The following is a 15,065-nucleotide window of genomic DNA, read 5'->3' as shown; positions in this document are numbered from 1 at the left end:
AAAGTGTGGGATTGTTGAAGAGTACTGAAATGCCCAATGACTAGTTTAAGAAAACAGTATTAAACTGCCAGTCAACTGTAAGCAAAGGCCAGGATTTTGAAGGAAGGACACCATGTTCTCTGGAAAAATCTCAAAATTAATAGAGTTTCCTTTATCCTATCACAAAACATGTTATTACTATTTGATCTAGGACTTAATCTCTTTAATTTATTCTACTTTACAGCAGGGTTTTTAGTTTTGCCATTTAAAGTTTGAGAAACTGAAAGATGGATTGTTTTTTGTAGCATGTGCACTATCTCACTTTTCCATCTGGTAAAACAGGTTTCTTAGGGTTGGGGTGATTGGGTTTTAATCAAAGTTCAGTTAGGCAATTATAGACTCTGGACATAGTGGTCATTTGGAGGAACTTATTTGGATGGTAATGTGTGTTACTTCACTTTGATACCATTGTGGCAAATTTTGATGCTCAGGAGCTCATCATATTCCCAATGCTACACCAGCTGTGCTGATCCATATAGACCCCAAAGAGCAGAAGCACATGACACAGTACACAATTTATTATGATAAGATGACAGATGGAACAGTGAGTTGGCAAATGGTGAGGCAGTGGCTGGACTTGGGCTTGGGTTCACATTCCTAATAAGCGATAAGGAATGATTTAGTAGTATGATCAGGGTGCTGAACATATTGCAGTTCTTGAAGTGTTGCTGTTCCACTACTTTACTTAATAAGCAACACTTTCATCATGAATTGCAATTGACAGGCATCATGATGGGTTGGACTTGTCTCACTGCACAAGCATAGAATGGCAAAATAATCTCCTGTACTGAAGAAACCACGCCATGCTCTATTGTAACTGTTTACTTGTAGGATGAAGATATTAGATGCCCTGGCCAAGGAAAGCATTCACTAGTCACTTTCTAATCCATCAGAGCACCGGACAGGAGGGTCTACTAACATCCAGTCGTAATAACACTCTGCATAAAAGGCACTGGTATCCAATTTTCACAAGAATATTATTTTTGTGTTACCCTTGTTTACTGATAATTACCACACTCCTGGGCTTTATTAAGCATCACAATATCTACTACTATACTTGGCTATTGGATGTAAGCTGATGATGTCCTATTGACTTCAGTCTTCTTGGGCATGGCAGGTTTATAGCTCAGTTTGATATCATATTGTTACTGGAAGGCTCAAAGTTTTAAGTCATATGCTGCGAGGAGCCCAAGAATGGCACACAGTGCAATGCTATCAGCTACCAAGCAGAACGTGAATGATATTGCCATCTATCTGTTTTTACAAATAGGAAGTCAGTCGTGACTCTTCATTTTCCAGTAGATTCTTAACATTCCAGTACCATTATCTTTACAACAGTCTGGCTTCCTCCAGCCGTACAGTACTTCTAAAATAAGCCTTTGCATGCTTTTACTGAAAACGATGGAAACATTTTGGCTGCAGTTTCCCAGTTCCTTTAAAATAGAGCAGCTTAAAGCAGGATTTTCCAAAACTGTGGTCCATGAGTTTCATTCAGGTGGTCCACGCAGAATAACGGGAGCATCTGCTGCTCTATCCTTCTTAGAACCTGGTACTCTGCCCAGAAGGTAAGCAGGATGGGCAGGAAGTGACAGGTGGAGAAGACACTTGAAAGGAGTGGAGAAGATTGTCGTCAAAGTTAATGGGAGGCTAGAATTAAGAAGTTTAACATTGATTCACAGTATTAAAAATTGTATTCTATGGAATTCTATTGTGTGTTCCACTCTTCTCCCAGGCTGGGTAGGTAGAAAGGGTGGCTATTTTACTGGTGTATCAGTAGCATTTCACCTCCTTTGCTGCCACGTAATTTGTGTGGCGGATGGCTCATCCCAAATCTTGGGGAAATGATGAGGGAAATCATTTTATGGTGATTTCGTTTCAACAACTTCAAAAACCTCTTGCCTAGCAATAACCTGCCCTTAGCGCCTTGCATTGCTACATTAATTACAGTAAACTTCTTGTTTCATTTTAACAGTGTACATTTTGAAACAGCTGAAGTACCGAAATGGCTGCTCTTTGACAGAACATAGATCCCATCACAGTACAAGGAAAGTAGACTGAAAGAAAAGTCCAACAATGACACTTCCTGCCCAAAGTCTTTTGAAATTAATTATGGTGACACTTCTTTCCATAACACATATTAGATAGACTTCAAAGGCATATAGTTTGTTTTCGTACAGATGACAGCAGATGAAATTAGACAACCAGATTTATGCTGCTGCAATTCCTTCTGTCATTAAAAAATTGGAAATATGTTAATAATTAGAATCACATGGGTTTTAATTCTTCTGGCTCCTAAATAATAAAGCAGATGACATGTGCAATTCCCTAAAGAATCCACTGAAGAAAATCTGCCACAACAGTAAATAGCCTACATAACAGAAGTATTGTGGGTCCACAGGCTTCTCGTCTTTATTTATCCACGTAACAAGTTTTTTTTATCCACATAACATCACATAACTACTGGGTCCTGCTACAATCCTTTTGGGTGGGATCTTATGGCGCTATACATATGGAACTGGACCATCTGAAGAATTCATAGGTCTGTCTAAAGTCCTATCCAATCCATAATTCTGTTCCCATAGTGTCCAAGCAGATGCCTGCGGGAAGCCCACAAGCAGGGCATGAATACAACTGTACTCTCTTGCTCACACACCCCAAGAGACTGGTTTTCAGAAGCATGATGCTTCTAGTATGAGAGATAATGTAATAGCCACAGGGCTGCTCCTGGACTTAAGGGGCTCTCAGTATGGTCCTGCTGCTGTCAATTCCCCCTGCCAAACTACTGGACCCTCCACCCCAATCCTCTTATTTGTGGCAGTAGTGCAACTAGTATCCTCTTCCCTCCCTGGCTGCTTCCCTTGCCTATTCATCTGGACTCTTCCACAGCTGATAGGGTAGTGGAGAAAACAATCTCCTCAATTCACCCTTACAGTTCCTTTGTGCTCCTGAAAATGTGCTCTGCGGGGCTGGGGGAACTTCTGGAACCCTCTGGAGGTGGTAGAGGGGCTTCGAGGAAAGGGGAATTCAGCAATTATTGCCTCATCTGCCTCTCTTGCACCAGTGGGGGGACATCCTGGATCAGACTTGCTTCTGTGACCAGTAAAGCAGGTCTGGATCCAACCAAAGATGTTGCTGATCCAACCGAAGATGTTCCTATAATTTCAGTAGCACAAGCCCATGCTTGTGCCATGGGAGTCTTTTTGTTTTTATGAAGTGAAATAGCAGATTCTAACAATTTAGTTGAAGAAGCAGCCATGGAATTTGTCCAGCGCTAAACTATCTGCTCCTGGGACACAAACAACAACAACAACAACACTTCATAAGCTTTGGAGGCATTATTCACGTCTGTTTAGTTTTTTCATGGTTTGCATTACCATCTCTTAAAAAACAAACACATAATGCAAACAACCAAGTACAGTTTATGTCACTTTGTAGCCTTGCCTCCTTTCCACTGAGGAATCCGATAATTTGCCACAAGACAAAAAGCACAATCAAATAATCATTTGCAATTCAAATCTGTGGCATGAGGCATTCCCAGTAAGCCAATTGCTTCCTGTCAGAAAAATCCCAGTCCCAGTTTTGCCCTTGGGGAGACTCCAGGGAACACTCCTAACATTCTTTTGTTAATATTTATCTGCTTTTTAAAATTAGTGTTTATTAAATATTTCTTCATTATGGAACAAAGGTTAGCTAGCTTAAAACAAAAACAATTAAATACGATAACATGAACAATGAAAATACTAAAATCAGTAGTAGCATAACTATTGGTAGAAAAACGAAACAAATCAGAAAGGTTATATAACTCATAGAAAAAAACTATCGTGTGACCTGTAAAAAGGTGTTAGCAGAAGCACTACAACAAGATTGGTGGAAGGAGATTTTACCACCACCTTTTCTTTTGGCAGCTCCCCACTCCCAAAGCTTCTGAAGGCATGTGGGCCTTCCTAAACAGGGATGGGCTATGACGTGGGGGCATTGCCAAAAATCAGATGGAGACACCTTTAATGAATTGCAAAAAGGTATTCTACTCATGGTCATTGTTAGGGGGTGGTATTGGAGGGCCAGGTGTTTTGTACCAAGGCCCAGAACTCCTATTCCTCCCCCCTTTAAAAACTATTTATTTTATTTACTTTTAAATGTGTTATTTAGGGATGCTGGGCAGATTGGAAAGTGCTGGTGAGACCCCAGTCATCAGCCATCTTCAATCCACCCACAAGAGGCATCTATATAAAAAAATTAACACATGCCAATTTTGTCATACTCCTGGTATCGCAGGAACAACCCTGCTACTACCACTCCCCTTCTGTTGGCACTTCTCTGGATCCAAGCCATTGAATATATACCCTCACTTGTTAGTATAAGTGGCCATTTTTAGTTCCATCCCAGGGATCTAAGAACAACTCTTTGAAGGACAGGATGCAATGTTTTAGTGGATACACGTACCCAGAAACGCTAGGCACCATGTTATGTGCAAATCCCACCACTTCACATGTTAAGACATGGGTAGGCAAACTAAGGCCCAGGGGCCGGATCCAGCCCAATCACCTTCTAAATCCAGCCCACTGATGGTCCAGGAATCAGCGTGTTTTTACATGAGTAGAATGTGTGCTTTTATTTAAAATGCATCTCTGGGTTATTTGTGGGGCATAGGAATTCATTCATTTTTTCCCCTTCAAAATTTAGTCTGCCCCCCCCACAAGGTCTGAGGGACAGTGGACCGGCCCCCTGCTGAAAAAGTTTGCTGACCCCTGGTTTAAGAGGTTAACTTTGAAAGGTTCCGCATGTAAGACAGCCAGGATGAACAGAACAAATGCTCAACATACATTGAGCAGAGAAGAGCAATGTGCAATAGTGGGGTGCATGCATGTGTGTGCTTAAATTCAGTTTGGCCACTAATTGTTGGTCTGAGAACAGGGGTGTTACAAATATATGTGTCCCTGTGATCATCTGTGAAATGCTGGGCAGGGGTGGGGGATGGGTTATGGGAGAAGAATCTGCATCACTGTGGAGCATAAGAAGACTCATGTCCTCCCCCATATAGTCATATTGTGGTCAGGTTATCCACGCAGGCAATGGAGACAGCCAGGCTAGATTATCTGACATAACACAGGACATCTGGCTTACTCAATACTTAACAACTGTAATTAATTGGCATCAATTCAGGAAATAGCAACAGTCTTACAGTTTCGACACAGCATCTGTGGGGAAAAGCTTCTGCACAGCGTTCCCTCAGATCCCAATTCGTTTATCCAATACGTGTCTCCTTAAGTATTTCTAAAACAAAATTAATCTCTCTCAGATTATGCAAGGGCAGCGTTGCCAGTTGCCACTAAGCAACGCTAAACAAGGGGAAGCCCTTTTTCTGCGGTAGTAGTCTAGTGAAATGCTCCCTTCCTGGCACTATCTGGACTTGCATGGTTCTGATGAGCAGAAAGAGCAGGAGGTGAAGGATGGGGAGCCCAAGCTGTAAGGGAGCATTAGAAGGAAGACCAAGCAACTGCAGCAGAGGATAGGGGTGAGGGAGGGATCTGGTGGGCCCAAAACAAAGGGGAGCTGTAGTAAGCTCAACAACTGGGACCAAGGCTGGCTTATGCACAATGCCATTGAAGCAATGGCTGCAAAGGGGCTCAGAGAGTCCTGAATTTAGCAAACTAACTTCCTCATGAGGTCAGCCTGGTGATGCCTCGCTGGGGGGGGGGGTCATTGAAGAAACAATGGTACTGATGACCAATCATTAGCCCTTCATGGGAAGACCCTTAAAGCTGTGAAATGGGAGTTGCCAGGGTTGCAGGGGGCGTGATGACACCAAAATTAAAAGTGCCTTTTGCAAGAGGCTTTTGAAGCAGAGGTTACCTAGTGACACAGGGCAATGGTATGCCCCGTGGAGGACCTTAAGGTCCACAAATGACAACACTTTGGAGGTCCCAAGTCACAAGGTGGTTAGATTGGTCTCAACTAGGTCCAGGGCCTATTGAGAATCGCAACTATGATTTAGAATTGAGCACAAGAAGGTGTGTGTGATGAATTTTGTCTCCACACAGGGCACCACTGAAATTTGAGACTACGATTCGCCACTGTTATGGGAGAAGCGGCAAGAGACACTCTTGAGGTATAACGATCTGCACCCTCTCCAGTGAAAGATTCAGGTTGCAAATACGTGTAAATAAATCATATTTCATAAAAGCACTTGTGCCTTAATTTTCGAAGGAAACGAAAACCCTGGTTTAGGGCCAAGGCCCCTGGAATCTCATGCACCTCTTGGCGCATTCATTCAGAATGTTAGTCATTGATGCATTGACTGCAAATAACAGGAATCCCTCTCTGCTTGCCCAGCTCAAAAATATTCTACTCCACCCCTGGGACACACACACACACACACACACACACACCCAGCCAGCATTCTGTACTTACTGAGGATGCTCAGTCCTCATTGGGGTATTCTGAGCCTCCTCCTCACAAACACCCTTAGACTTCTCACTCTAAAGATTTCTGTCCTTCTGCAAACCTTGAGGTTCCCAAGCCTGCTGAAGATGTTCCATTTGTGTGTGTTGCCTTTTCAGTTGCATAAGGATTTACACTTGGATGAGTTTGCTAGTAGTAAAAGGACGAATGGTAGGTGATGAAAATAACAGGTATTTGTGCCAATTGACAACACACAAGAGCCCTGTTTTTCGTTTCTTTAGTTCGGAGCAGAATTTTGAACACAAATGTATTTTGACATATAAATCTGCCTGGCTTTCAACATTGGCAATTGGCCTTACATTCAATAGTGATGATTTATAACATTCTATTAATACGGTCAGAGCCATTCTGATTTTTCATCCTGAGTGAAGAGCCCTTTAGAAACTCTAGGGATTGTAAAATGCCGAGGTTACTGTTTTATTTCTGGGTCTTGCAAACAAGAGTTCTACTTTACAAGTTGCTTCCCAGACTAAGCTGCACTTCTCACAGATACCGTGATCTGTTTTCATCCAGAGAAACAGTCTGGAAGGGCAGGCTTCTTCAGGCATAAAGGAAGTAGCATGCAATGATTTGGTATGTCAACACAAATGATGAGCAAGAGCAGTTACTTTAGTGTCTGTGTTAGAGATGAGAGAAGAAACCAAAAGCTTGACAAAGGTGAGTGATGACAAGTAAACAAGCAAACACCATGCATGAGAAGAAGTGTGCATCTTCAGAGTGAAAGGGGGAAATAATTTGAGATCTGGAACAAGAAAGCTTCTTTCACAAACTAGAGGACGGGATAACTAAAATCTGCAATATGAAGTCGGCAGGTGGGAAGTAGGGACCCCAGAAAGAGAGGAATCTCTGCCTAAAAGAAGAAGTCAGGCTAGCAGCTATGGCTGTGTGATAGAAGAGCAAGTTAGCAAAAGCAGAAGCAACAGCTTCAGAATTTGACAAACCTGTTGCTATGGCTACCTAGCCTACCAACCAACTTTCAGACAACCAGAACGTACTCAGAAATACAATTCATGCTGCGTACAAAGGGGACACTGCATATACTCACATTTAGAGAAAAGTAGATGGGGGAAAAGAGCTTGATATAAGATGATGATGATGATGATGATGATGATGATGATGATGATGATTATTATTATTATTATTAATGAAAGGCAAAAGCTTTGTTGCTGTTTTCTAGATTATAAGAGGGATAAGACTGTGGAGGATGAGAAGATTAAGATTAGCCAAGAGATTTTGCTTTTCAAGGCCAAACAGCAAATGGCACTTCTAAGACAAGATGTTCAGAGCACTTTAATAGCTACAGCAATATGGGGATAGTGGAATACATTGCATAGGCAGGGTTATTTTTTTAAATTGACAAAAACTTAAACTTGGGTTACCATGTTACTCTGACAGTAACTTGTTTTAAGTCTGTTTTAATACTGAATTTTAAACTGTTGTAATCCACCCTGTGACCTGCTGATGAAGAACAGGTAATAAATTAGTTGTTGTCGTCATCATTATTTGTTAGGGTTAAAAACAGGAATATTAGCTTGAAGAATAATATGGGGGGGTACCCAATCACAGCTAAATTAAAACCTTGGGTTCCATTTTGTTAGTTCCACACTTTCAAGCCTTCCTGGAGCAATCATGCAGTTCCTCCACCATCAATTGCTGCCCCCTCCGGCAGCTCTACTGCTTATTAGTAGTTCACTTACATCCTACAACTTCAGCTCTAAATATGGCACTCAGAGCAGTTAACAAACATGTCAAAGGTTGACATCATCAATGCCAGGAGAAAAACTATAAACATTAAAATACTAAAATAATATTTTATAACTAAATCACACCAGAGCCCAGAAACAATGCCAGAAAAAACCTCACTCCCACACCAAGCCATTTTGAGGTGCTGCTTAAATGAACCAAGTGAGGAGGAGTGCTGCATCTTCCAGGGCAATCAGATTTGTGACACCAACACTATCTCCAAGACCACCTCCATCAACTTCAGCATTGAGAGTTAAGCAGTGGGCTGAGTGGTCCACAAATAAAATTCCAATCCTGCTTTTGGAATCAAGAGGTACCACTGTACACTCAAAATTAGACAATTGCTGGATGTGGCACCAGGTCACGGAGGATCATCTCAATAGGTGATGGCCATACCACTTCCTGCAGCCAATCAGAAGCAGGACCTTCCTGCAGCCAATCAGAAGCAGTGCTTTAGTTTCTGAACATTTTGGAAGACTAATGAACTTCTGGAACGAATTCCGTTCGACTTCCAACGTATGACTGTAGTTGTAACCAGTTAACTAATGAGCTGATTAACAAAATTAGAAGCTCATAACTGTTACATAATGAATATGCCCAAATGGAGGATAATAATTATTCTAACTAAAGGACACAAATTATTAATTGTGTAGAACACAATGCATGGTACAGCTGCACTTTATCACAGAGAGCAACTTGAACTAAAGGCCACAGTTTTGCAACTTGAACTAAAGGCCACCATCACCATCATCAGTACAAAGGAATGTAGCAGTCTCTGTGGAAAAAGAAGAGATGAGGAAGGTGTTGAAGGGAATCAACCCAAGGAAGGCCACAGGGCCAGATGGGGTAGCTGGAAGGGTATTGAGAGACTGTGCAGATCAACTAGCAGGAGTTTTCACTGGGATTTTAAATCGATCCCTAGCCCAGGCTATTGTTCCATCCTGCCTAAAGTCCTCTATTATCGTTCCAATAGCAAAAAAACCTAACCCGGAAGATCTGAATGACTTTCGTCCAGTAGCACTCACACCTATAATCATGAAGTGCTTTGAAAAGCTGGTACGAAATCATGTCATTGCCTGCCTACCAGAGGGACTGGACACATTCCAGTTTGCTTATAAAACGAAAAGATCGACAGAGGACGCTGTGGCGATTGCCCTCCATGCCGTCCTTGCACATTTGGAGCAGCGGGGGGGTTATGCCAGACTGCTTTTTTTAGATTTCAGCTCGGCATTTAATACCATTCTACCACAGCGTCTGATGTCTAAACTGGAAGATCTGGGGCTTCCGTTATCACTTTGTGGGTGGATATTGGACTTTTTGTCAGACCGCTCCCAGAGGGTTCGGTTGGGCCCTTATACCTCTAAAATGCTTAAGACTAACATAGGAACACCACAGGGATGCGTACTCAGTCCGCTCCTTTATATTCTCTACACGTACGATTGTGTCGCTGCTCACCCTAGTAATAGGGTTGTCAAATTTGCAGATGACACAACCGTGATTGGGCTCATCCCTGAAAGGGAGGGTGAAACGGACTATAGAGATGAGGTGGAGCAGCTGACAGAGTGGTGCAGAGCTAACAACTTGCTCATAAATACAAGGAAGACAAAGGAGCTTGTGGTGGACTTCAGGAGACAGAAGAGCAATATCCAGCCACTTTTGATTGATGGGGTCTGTGTGGAGAGGGTAACAACGTTCAGATTTTTGGGCATTGAATTACAAGAGGATCTGTCCTGGAGTGTCAACACAAGGGGGCTTGTGAAGAAGGCGCAGCAGAGACTGTACTTTTTGAGAATTCTAAGGAAAAACCATCTTCCGCAGAAACTGCTGCTTGCCTTCTATCACTGTGCCATTGAGAGCGTGCTCACTTATGGCTTATGTGTGTGGTACGGAAGCTGTACTACCCAGGACAGGATGGGGTTGTGCAGAGTTGTTAAGGCAGCAGAGAGCATTGTTGGCTGCCCACTCTCCACCTTAGAGCAGATTTATGCCACAAGGTGCCATAGGAAGGCACTGGACATAGTAAAAGATCCATCGCATCCTGGTCACTGTCTCTTCGAGCTCCTGCCGTCGGGACGGAGATACAGGACGATGAAGACAAGAACGAGCCGTCTTAAGAACAGCTTCTTCTCCAGAGCGATCTCGGCCCTGAATGGGAAGCCTGGACTTTGAAAGTCATCTAATCTTCCTTGCTGTATTATACTGTATTGTTTTAATTAGTGTTTTTATGGAGCAGTCAAGTAATTTCGTTGTCCCTGAGAGGGGGCAATGACAATAAAGATATTTCTATTCTATTCTATTTTCTATTCAGTTTTATCAATGCCATTAATGAGTTATTTGTACCACTGTTCTCTTATTCTCTGTGAAAAACTGTATGGACTGTTTTGTGAGAACCGTGAAGACTTATTGCCAAATTACACACAATGTATATGCACCCAATATAGGGAGGGGGGAACTGACTGACTAGCTCACACAGATATTCAGGAATGATTGTCTACAGGGCAGACCCAGAAGGATGGCAACAGTGCACTACATTCAGTGGTACCTCGGGTTAAGTACTTAATTCATTCCGGAGGTCCGTTCTTAACCTGAAACTGTTCTTAACCTGAAGCACCACTTTAGCTAATGGGGCCTCCTGCTACCGCCGCACCACCAGAGCACGGTTTCAGTTCTCATCCTGAAGCAAAGGTCTTAACCCGAGGTAATATTTCTGGGTTAGCGGTGTCTGTAACCTGAAGTGTCTGTTACCTGAAGCGTATGTAACCTGAAGTACCACTATATTGTCACCTACAGCTCCCAGCTAAAACCATTCCAACGTATCATCAGTGATCTACAGCTTATTTACAATGATACTTCTATCTCACAGGCATTGGGTAGATCCCAAGAGCACTTTATCGCTGCCCCAACTCCTCAAATGCCCCTCTGAGGGAAATGGAGTGGGTTTATTCTTTATTTATTTATTAAATTTCTACACCACCCTCCACAGTTTAAAAGGCCATGGATTGTTTAATTAGCCAGACGTCTGGGAGAAGACAAATGTTTTTGCCTGGAGCCTAAAGATATGTGAGCAAGGTGCCAGGAAAGACTCCCGAGGGAGAGCATTCCACAAGTGGGGAGTCGTTCCTTCTTTTCTCATGGAGAAGGCACACAAAGAAGGGCCTCAGATTATGATTGCAGGGTGTGGGTCAGATCAGTTTAGATTCAGCTGATCCATTGCCAACCTTACTCTACCCCCAAAATACTTCATCACAGGGCCTTGTGCTGGCTATTGCTGGTGAAATTCATTACCAGCTTGGCAAGAGCCCATATCTTAAGAGGTGCTGTAGGGACTTCTGTCACTGTGGTGGTTGGTGCTGCCCTCCCTCCCGACCGCTGCCAATACAGTTAGTGTAGGGCAGGGGTGTGGACCTCTGCTGAATCATAACCTCTGCCAGCAGCATGAATCAAGTGCTAAGATTGTCCTGTCACACTGTCACCTCTCTGACATTGCATATAATATACAGTGCTCCTAGGGTTAAGTACTTAATTCATTCCGGAGGTCTGTTCTTAACCTGAAACTGTTCTTAACCTGAAGCACCACTTTAGCTAATGGGGCCTCCTGCTGCCGCCGCGCAGCTGGATCCCGATTTCTGTTCTTATCCTGAAGCAAAGTTCTTAACCTGAAGCACTATTTCTGGGTTAGCGGAGTCTGTAACCTGAAGCGTATGTAACCTGAAGCGTATGTAACCCGAGGTACCACTGTAGATTCCTGGACTATTTGGAAAGTCTGAAAACATGGATAAAACAATTAAATACTGAAGTTTTCACACATGGTCTTTCCTCCTCACCGGTGCAAGCTGGTTCATTGGGGTGAATGAGGTACAAACCTCTTTCTGTCCTCAGCCAGGTTCCCCACTTGCCTGCCTTCTGACCTAGAACCAGTTCACTGGCTGTCAACTTCCTTCTCCTTCATTTCTGTTTTGCCCCTTGTAGAACTCAGCAGGGGCAAAACTAGAATTAGTTGGCTCTGATTGTCATTGGCTCTGGCTCCACCTTCTGCTGGCCTCTCATCCTACCAGTTCTATTAGGCACCAGCCCACACTGTCTCTTCTCGTATCAAATTAACAACAGCCCCAATTGACTTCTCACTTAAAATCAGCACACATCAGACCGCCGAAGTAAGCTGCTTTAGATATGAAACAGTTTGTTTTTAAACAGAATTAAAACTGATAAAAGTAAGAACCTGTGCTCTTTATGTTGCCTAGTTAAAATAATAGAAAAGCAAGTTGATGCAAAAATGAATAAATAGATGCAGTTCCAGCTATGCAGTGTCTTGTCACAATCTGCATTTAGATTTTGTAGCCAACAGTCAGAAATCACTCTGTCAACAACTTTCTACAAGTGAACTGAGGGCTCATTATAATCAATTAGTGCTCATATGCATTCACTATTCATACCAGTTGCGCCAAAGCCAACTATACATCCAGAAGAATTATGGCTACCAACCAACCTCATTAAAATGCAGACACTCTTTGAAAAGAAACACCTCATTAAAACAGTGCATATTTCTCCACATACCAAACTCCAGATTAAAGAGAATGGACTCCACTTACCTAGCATGCGAACACATTTGGCACTCTGCTCTGGGCTATCGAATGAGATTTCTCCACACCTCTGGGGAAAAGAAAGGAGAGGAACATATTCAACGCAAAACCCAATATTTAATCCACATTAGCTTTACAACTTTTACTGCTTTTGTTTTCCATATGCCTATTCCTTCATCCAAACATTAGAAATCAGTGTCATTTTAGAAGCCAAAGTTCTCTGTTAACCAGAGTGAGAAAATATGCCTTGCTCATCTCCTCCTCTTGCCTTGAGATCAGGCTAATAAGTAACCCTTGCACTTTGGGATGTGGGGTGGCGGTAAGCCTTAGGAAAGGAACCTGGGTTTCTCGTCTATTTATTTTGCCTTTCTTTTCAGTTAGGTTTGTCATCATTGTTTTGCTTGAGTAGGAATTTAACCAGTCGTTTCACTGAACATATCATGGGAATTTATAGGACTTTAATTATCAGGACATTAACTGTACTGTATCTTGCAGTATGTGGCGATGCTGGAGCCTAAAGTGCAGGATGGTTGCTTTATTGTCATACAAGGTCAAGGTGGCAAGGCTTCTGGTATTTACACCTGGCCTGGTTAATCCATAGTCTTCCTACTGCCTGCCATTTATACATTCCTATTTCCCTTCTAATGTTGTATGTTCCCATTTCCCTTCTATTCCTGAAGAAGGCTAATGGAAATTCATGATTTCAGTTGAGCACAGGTCCATTTCAGACATGTCACAATCACTGCATTTTCTTCAATTGAAAAATTTAATTGAAAAAATCACCTATTTGGAAAAAGTCATATACATCATAGAGGTAAAAAATGAATTAAAAGGATGACAATAACAATTTTGATCAAAAGTGTATGTAACACTAGCCTACTGAAAAAACTAACCCATAAACTACAGTTGTTGAGGGAACAAAAAGAAATGGACAACTTCATAAAGATTTGGCTTAACTTTATTATGTATGCAATTTATTATGTAATCAGCACCCCCCCTCCCCGCACAGCATATAGCTCTATATGGCTAGAGTGATCGCCCAATAGAAAAAGGGCTTTGGGTTTCAAATCCTTTCCCAGCTCACACTCACATTTACACAAACACATACTGTTCTTCATCATCCAATAAAGGAAGCATTTAGTTCATTAATAATCATCCTTACACCAGACTCGCTGGAATCTCTAATGCTGGTGAATGTACTTGAGAAATATTGTATTATTTTCTATTTATAGATTTTTATGTCTTTATTTTCTTTCTTCTTTTTTTGTCTTCCTTTTGTTGACATTTGATTCTTCATAGATATAATACTATGAGGTCTCACATTAGAAATGTTTCTTATTTGTTTTTATATTCTATACATTGAGAGCTTATAAGTGTTCTACATTGCTAAACTGTTAGATTTTAAAAAGTGAATAAAAATTATAATTATAAAAATGATTTTTTAAAAAATATCGGGGAGTTCCAAGATGGGCCTCCATATATTTTTTACTCAGCTGAATGGAAGAGTTCCAATGAAGTTTCATGAAAAATGGATTCATTCCTCAAATATGTTTTAGGAGCCATGGCTCTACACTGGTGAGCTCATTCAATATTTTCCAAGAATGCAATACATTTTACTCTGGTTTACCACAAGGAGGAAATGGGCTATACAGTAGAACACTGTTTGGTCAAGAAAATCATTTTTTCCTTTCCTATTTCACAGTATTTAATAGGCTTCTTCATTCCTACTGATCCCCCACCCCCATTTAATAGAACAGAACTTTAAAAGATGCATACTGTATTGAAGTTATTAGTGCCAGAGGAGAAAGATAGCTGCATATTTTACTGGAAAACTCTGTGCATGGGGAGGTCTGTTCTTGAGCAAACAAATACTTCGTTAATTCTCATTTGATTTTTCTTTTGCATTCACTATTATTTATAAGCAACAAACATTTTTTCCTACTCTCACAAAGTATGCCTTTTGGATTCTTCATTATGACACAAGAATAAGGTCTGTGTGAAGGACCTTATATTTTTGTATGTTGTGGGAGTAAGAGAGCAGTGGCTCCTTCCAATCCTCCTTTGCTTCTTTTGTGCTATTCCTCTTTTTACCTCAATGTGCATTCAGGACCCTGTGCAAACAGTACTCTGCATGCATGAAGGGCAGTGTAGAGGCAGCAATCTGTCCCTCCAGCCATCCATTAATTCTACAGGCTACAGCATCAATTTATATCGCATGCAGTGGCATGACAACTTTGGCTG

The 15,065-nt window shown here is 41.8% G+C and overlaps 1 protein-coding gene across 2 annotated transcripts in view; it reads right to left on the bottom strand.

Annotated features, from left to right (window-relative positions):
* The window catches only part of PDE7B (phosphodiesterase 7B), a 162,943-nt gene that overhangs the window by 75,988 nt on the left and 71,890 nt on the right, over positions 1–15,065 (bottom strand). For both annotated transcript variants that reach the window (XM_053381992.1, XM_053381993.1), the window contains exon 2: positions 12,834–12,894. In XM_053381992.1, coding sequence (XP_053237967.1) covers positions 12,834–12,894 — 61 coding nt within the window. The remainder of the gene's footprint in view (positions 1–12,833; positions 12,895–15,065) is intronic.

Source organism: Podarcis raffonei, chromosome 3 (assembly GCF_027172205.1).
Source record: "Podarcis raffonei isolate rPodRaf1 chromosome 3, rPodRaf1.pri, whole genome shotgun sequence".
Classification (NCBI taxonomy): Eukaryota; Metazoa; Chordata; class Lepidosauria; order Squamata; family Lacertidae; genus Podarcis; species Podarcis raffonei.
Note: the sequence above shows the minus strand (reverse complement) of the source record. Positions and strands in the feature narration are given on the sequence as shown.